General features: G+C 37.3%; 1 protein-coding gene across 1 annotated transcript; it reads right to left on the reverse strand.

Moving 5' to 3' along the window:
* Positions 1 to 1,117: 1,117 nt before the first annotated feature.
* LOC110902347 (putative disease resistance protein RGA4) lies at positions 1,118 to 5,178 on the reverse strand. The gene has a single exon (XM_022149034.2). The coding sequence runs from the start codon at positions 5,114 to 5,116 to the stop codon at positions 1,118 to 1,120; it is 3,999 nt and encodes a 1,332-aa protein (XP_022004726.1). The 5' UTR covers positions 5,117 to 5,178.
* Between the last annotated feature and the right edge of the window lie 1,904 nt (positions 5,179 to 7,082).

Below are 7,082 nucleotides of genomic sequence, written 5' to 3' on the forward strand. Positions count from 1 at the left end.
CCTAAAGATTTCATCTTAGTAAAGAGCATATGAAAATTGCAACATTTTAATTACCTCACTTTTATCTTTATAGGATATCCAAAGTGTATTTTTTTAAAATAAGATCCTTGTAATTATTTTAATAAAAAATATTAGACTATCATTGAAATATTACTTCTTTTGTTGAGACCCTAATTATTAAAAATAATTAATTTATAATTTTTAGACAGAAAGAGCTTTGGGTCGGCCTACCCTGTACGATGTGAACCTCTGACTCTCCTGTAAGTCAAAGTATTAGAAATTGCTAAATATCTGAGATAGCATACCCGTTGACATCTGCATGAAGATTTTGCATTTTTTCACAGCGTTAGCAAATTCTACAACATTTGTGGCATGGTTTCTCATTTTTGTTGTTTCTTTGATTTCTGTTGCAACCTTATCTTGAATCTCAGGATGTTTGAAGCATGTAAGTGAACCAAGTTAACGCAGTAGACGTAGTGCCCTTTCCAGCAATTCTGATGTATCTTGGATCTGTTTTGTTGATTTGAAGAAACCTTGATAGATTTTCTTCTTTCTATAACTGCAATTATAAATATTCAAGGGTCAAGCAACACTCTCTGATGTTAGAAAACTAGGGGTTTAAAAAGGTGAAACTCTTTCAACGCGACCCAAACCGATTTGTATCAAATATTTTACTTCATAACCGGCTTACGACCGAACCGATTTTGACTCAAAACGGTTTTAACCAAACCGACCTGGTTTTGCTAAACACCCAAATGAACACTATGAAGTATGTTGGGCTAAATAACATTCCTTAATTGTAAACCAGTTGGGCTTCCAACATTAAAACAGGCCCAAACTAGAAAGAAACCAGTAGCCAAAACATTGAAAATAAATAATTAGAGGTTTGACGATGTTAATTGTTACCTGACGGGTCGCCGGAAAAGCTGTGATGGCTTTATAAATCCGATATGATGTGTGAAGATGGTGGTACGATGTCTCCGGTGATTTGGTATTCACGACAGGAAATCTGTTTTCAGTGACTACAGAGAAAAAAGAAGAAGGTAAGGGTTATTTACTTAAAACAACATCTAGCAATAATTAACTTATATTTAATTAACATGTACCTTTCTTTCAATTAGTCTGTTATGTAGATGCAGGGGATATGAGAGATGTGTGGCCAGTAGTGGGAGCCTCTTCCTGAACACCTTTCTTTCAATTTTGGGCATTCGTCAATTATCAAACTCAAAAGTGAAGGTAACAGCGTCTCTGGTAGATCGTTCACCTTTCGGCAGCGGTAAATGGCCAGATGTTGAAGCGACGTGAGGTGTTGGAGTCCCGTTGAATGTGATTCCAGATTATCAAAATTCAATATGTGCAGAGATGTAAGAGAAGAAGGGAAAAGGTGGGACAATTGACTAAAATCACTCACATGGGGTTCACCATATAACGTTAGGTCAACAAGGGAAGTTGGAAAATTCAGATCCCCCCACTCTAATATGGGCTTCTTCAACCCTTCTAGTTCAAGTGAGCACAATTTGGGAGGCCAATGCACACAATGAATGGAAACATCAACGCCTGGACACCTTTTAATTTTCAGATCTTTTAACAAGGCGAGATTCTTTAGCTCAGGTAATGACACCAGACGTTCACAATCTTCAATTGACAAAAAGGTGAGATTTGATAGTTCAGGTAATGACTCCATACTGTCACAATTACTAACTGACAAACTGGTGAGATTCAATAGCTCAGGTAATGACTCCAGACTTTCACATTCAGAAATTGACAAACGGGTGAGGTTTGATAGCTGAAGCTCTGGAAGTGACATGATATGTGGACAATCATATATACCCAGGCTGGTGAGGTGAGTGGAGTTACTCAATTCACTGATTGATCTTAGATTTTCCCATTTATAAATATTTAGGGTTTCAAGCATTGGCATGCTTGTGTTGTTGATTTTTCCCTCAAGTTTATCACATCTGCTTATAGTAAGTGATTTGAGCTTATTCCCTCCATCTTTTGGGAGGTAGACATCTGTAATAACTGAACATCTATCAATTTCCAAACTCTCAATGCTATTTGGACAGCATAAACGCTTTATGCTACTACAAGAGTATACATGCAAACTTCTAAGAGAAAACAGGGTGCTGCTCCCAAAATTGTCATCCTCCTCTTTCTCTTCTAAACTTATCAAACCTGAACATTCCCAAAAACTCAATTCCTTTAATCTCCCAAGAAGCTTACTTGCCTCTGTTTCTGATTCCCACAAGTATTTTATTTCATTACATCCCCCGATACTTAATCCTTCAACTTCCTTAAGATACCTTATAACTCCTCTCCACACCTCATATGTGAGCCCTGAGATAGAATCTATTTCCAACTTAGTGACTGAAGAAGCTACCTGAACCAGACTTGTCAACACACCATCACCACATCTGTGAATTTCAAGAACCTTGAGTGAAGGCAGTGCTTGAAGTGAGACATGAATCAATTGTGGACAATTCTTTACATAAAGCTCTTTAAGGCATGGAAACACTGCTGCTGAACCCACATTTTTAGTTAACCACCCCTCCCATCCACACATATCTTCAAATCTTAGAACTTCAAGTGAACGGAAGGCGTTAACATCATTTCCGGTTAACTCCAAACCTATGATTTTAACCTCATCCATGCCTTGAATCTGCAACCTCTTAAGTGAAGGGAGCAACCCAAATGGGGGTAGAGATGTGCATTTTTTACAACCACGTATTGACACATCAACCAACTCATGAAAAGAGCGATCACCAACCCAATTTGAAATTTGTGTTCCCCTGTATGACACAACTGAAAGCGTTTTCAACGTATCACTATTAGGTTTCAGCTCATTGAGAACTTCCTCTTCAAGTGTATCTATTCGTGAGCCATCAAACACATCAACCCATTGCAGCTCTAATCCAGTAATCTTTTTTAGAGATAAGTTCGCCTCCCGTGCATGCTTTGCGCTTTGCACTATGTGCAATCCCTCAATAGAAACTTTCCCATGGAGATTTGTTAATCCCTTGAGCTCATTTATTGCAAAGCCATCATCTCCTTCAATGATGATCTTGGTGAGAGTCTGAAGGCTTTCCAACTCACCAATCCCCAATGGCAGCTTCTCCAACGGAGTACCTCTTATGTCAAAATGTCGTAACCTTTTAAGATTTAAGAAGCTTTTAGGCAGCTTAGTTAACCGCCGACACTCGGAAACAATCAATGTCTGTAGATTATAAAGGTTGCCAACATTCTCCGGTAACTCTTCTATATTTGTTTGAGATAAGTTAAGATACCGCAAGTGTTTCAAAGTACCAATGAACTCCGGTACCTCACTTATCTTAAAATGACTCAAAGAAAGGACCCTTAACAATGTTAACTCTGGAAGTAAGTCATCCAAAATCTTAGAGGATAAGTAATAATAGACTTTATCCACACCGAGAGATACTGCTAAAAATGTTCTCAAGCTTTTGGCTCCTTTGAATGCCTCAAACTTTTGGTAACCTACATACTCCTCGCGAGTAAATGACATATGGCGATACTTTGCCAAAGCTTCTCTCTTTGTCTTCATATGATTGTCAAACCTTAGAAAAAATTCTCCGGCAACAAAAGTGGCCAAGTCATTCATCAGATCATGCATGATAAACAATGATTCATCATTAGGTGCATGTTGGAAAAATGACCTTGATAATAAAATTTCAAAATATTCACGGCCCAAGCGTTCTGGTGACTTGGATGGGTTCAAAAACCCTTCTGCCATCCACAACGATACCAACTCCTCCTTGTCAAACAAAAAGTCTTTGGGGAACAAGGAACAGTATGCAAACAACTGCTTCAAATCTGCAGAAAGTTCATGGTAGCTTATTCTAAGTGCCGGAACAATCTTATCACTATTTTCCACATCTTTACCACTTTCAGTGGTATTACCAACTTCTACATCCCATATCTCGCTATTCAACACCTCATCCCAGTCTTCTCTATCTGTTTTCGTCCTTAAAAGCCTTCCAATTGCCTTTAAAGCCAAAGGCAAACAACCACACTTTTTCACAATACCTTCACCTTGCGGTTTAAGTGTCGTGTGTGAGTCGAAGTTATCTACCCCCAATGCATGTATTGCAAATAAACGCAATGCATCTTCATTCGACAAACTCTCGAGACGGTCTACATTATGCAAACCTATCTGTTTGAGCAATTGATTCTTACGAGTTGTCATGATTATCCTACTTCCAGGAGCACATGACAGAAATGGGCGAACTAGGTTTTCCCAATCACCATAGTTTTCACTCCACACATCATCAACTACTAGGAGAAATCGTTTGTCCTTCAATTGCTCAGTGAGAGCCTTTTGAAGCTGATTTAGATCTTTAAATTTCTTGTTTTCTTTAGTCACATCTTGAAGGATAGCATCAGTTATCTTGAAAATATCAAAATCATCTGAAACACAAACCCATGCCTTGGGTTCAAAGTGATCATGCACCTTTGTATCATTATACAAAAGTCTAGCGAGAGTGGTTTTTCCAACCCCACCCATACCAACTATAGGTAAGACGCTAAAGTTATCCTGAGACGACCCATCATCCCCCAACAACTTTCTAAGCAATTGCTCTTTCTCAACTTCTCTTCCGACAACATCGCGTTCCGGCAAAGAGGTTTCGCTTCTTCTACTAGTATTTCTTGGCTTTTCATCAATCTTAAGCAAACCTAGATCCGTTTTTCGTTTTTCTAGATTTTCTAACTCTCTATTAATACTATCTAGCTTGGGAGACAGCCTATGAGTTAGTGAGAAATTTGTGCAGCATGATGGGATGAGCTTTCTTACCATGCTGGTGGATGCTGCAGGCTCCTGTAGGGTGAGCTCACGATGCATAGCTTCAGTCGCCACGTCGTCGAGTACGTCGTCGATATCGTAAGCCAAGTGTTGGAGAGCATTCAGCCATTCTTTGACAGATTTATGGGTAACCTCCTTCTGAGAGGCATCTTGAAGTAGATCTTGGATCCTGGAGAGTGTCTTCTTCAACTCCTTGAGCTCGTTGTAAATGCCATGAGCACGAGCAACACGCTTGAAGGCTTCATCGGTCATCTTCTTAACAAGAACTTTGAGGAGTTCATTTGCAAGAGTTTCAGCCATGGTTTACAGTGATTACTTAAACTGGGAGATGTGTGTGTGTGTGTGATAGGGATCTGAATGAAATGATGAGTGCACAGAAACAACTATTGAAACTGTGTTTGTTTATAGTGAATTCTGCAATTTTTTTGGTCAAACTTTTATCTTTTTTTTTTTTTAATCTTATCGTGCATCTTCTGGCCGGCAGCCATTAGAGAGGGAGTAGGTAGTCATTAAAAAAAACCACTTGTTTATTTACTTAATAATATTTGATGGATCACATGCGTTCCAGATAAAACAATCAAATATTTATGGATTCTGGATTCAACCACATTTGTTTTTTTTTTTATTATGAAAAATGTTAAAATCTTCCTAATAAGATTCGCTTTAGTGTTTTGACAACAAATGCGAGCCCATTTTGTTCATAATCCATCTAGCTTTAATCTGAACCAAACTTTTAACTGACCCGACAGTTTTACCAAATAGATGCATGAATGATTGTGTACATACATGAGTATTATTTAGTTTGTCTCTATGTTTAAAACTTGTTTTCAATCCAAATAAAATGTTTACATAGTATAGAAATATATTTTTTAATGATATTCATTCAGATTAAAAAAAGGACGTAAATGTTATAATATTTAAGGGTTTGCTTAAAATAATAACCTGCATTTAGGGAATCCTAGGCTTGTAAATGAACTGAACGAACACGAACGAGGCATGTTCATGTTCGTTCATTTACCTTTAACCGAACAAACGATCAGACAAGAACATTTAAATGAACGGATTTTCTTGTTCATGTTCGTTCGTTAAGAAAATGAACATGTTCATGTTCGTTTATGTCCGTTCGCTAAAAGTATAAACGAACGGTTCACAAACATAAACGTACACAAACACACATAATTGAACATAAAAGAACAATACAAATCATAATGAACATAACTAAACAAGGCTTTGAATTGTATAGCAATAGTAGAGGAGATGAAGAACCTAAATATAGGTAAACCTTAATTCACGTTTCATATGATAGAAAAGATTGCTTTTAAATTGGAAAATATAAATCAAATATATTAGTACCATATAAAAGAAAGTTTTGAAATCGGAAAGTCAAAGCTAGTTATGGGATGATAAAGAAAATTAAATAGATTTTTAAATTTAACTAGTAATAACTAAATTTAAAAGATGAATATAAACAAACGGATATAAACGAACACGAACGAACGAATTTAAATGAACGGACATAAACGAATTTAAATGAACAAACGTAAATGAATAAACATAAACGATTGTTCATGAACGTAAATGAACAAACAGGACATTGTTCATGTTCGTTCGTTTATTTAAATGAACAAAAAAATTGTCATGTTCGTTCATTTATTAAATAAACGAACATGAACAAATTTCCTACTGAACGATTTATGAACGGTTCACTAAACGTTCGGTTCAAATACAAGGCTAGGGAATCCGGCCAAGGGGTGCATAATTGAATAAGCAAACAAATTTGTTTTTTCTATGATGATGACGTGGATTGCTCTTAAAATAATTTCTTAGTTTGACCATTGACCTAGTTGATAGGTGTAACATGTCACATGTTGGGGCACTCGTAAGATTATACAGAGTGGAGAGGCATAGAACAGTGGTTTTATTCGACATATGGTTGCCAGGTCACTAAAAGTCAGAAAAGTGGCGTGGTGCAAAAAAAGAGTGTTAGCAGCGTGGTTAGTGGTGTTTTTTAATAAATAAACAAGAACCAATCAAAACCAACTAAAATCCACCAACCAATGAAAAGGCCATAAGCCAATAAGCCCACATGCCGGTGAAGATTTCCCTGCCCCACACACCCCTGTGTAGAGGCTTCCACGCCACAATTCCACTTAAGATGATGCTTTTTAATACCTTGTAAAACGGACCGGTCAGGTCAGACGGGTAACAGGTCGAAACTGGTTTTTGAGAAAATAGGTAAAGGCCAAACCAGGTCGGTTCTAAAAAA

This window comes from Helianthus annuus, chromosome 13 (assembly GCF_002127325.2).
Source record: "Helianthus annuus cultivar XRQ/B chromosome 13, HanXRQr2.0-SUNRISE, whole genome shotgun sequence".
Taxonomy (NCBI): domain Eukaryota; kingdom Viridiplantae; phylum Streptophyta; class Magnoliopsida; order Asterales; family Asteraceae; genus Helianthus; species Helianthus annuus.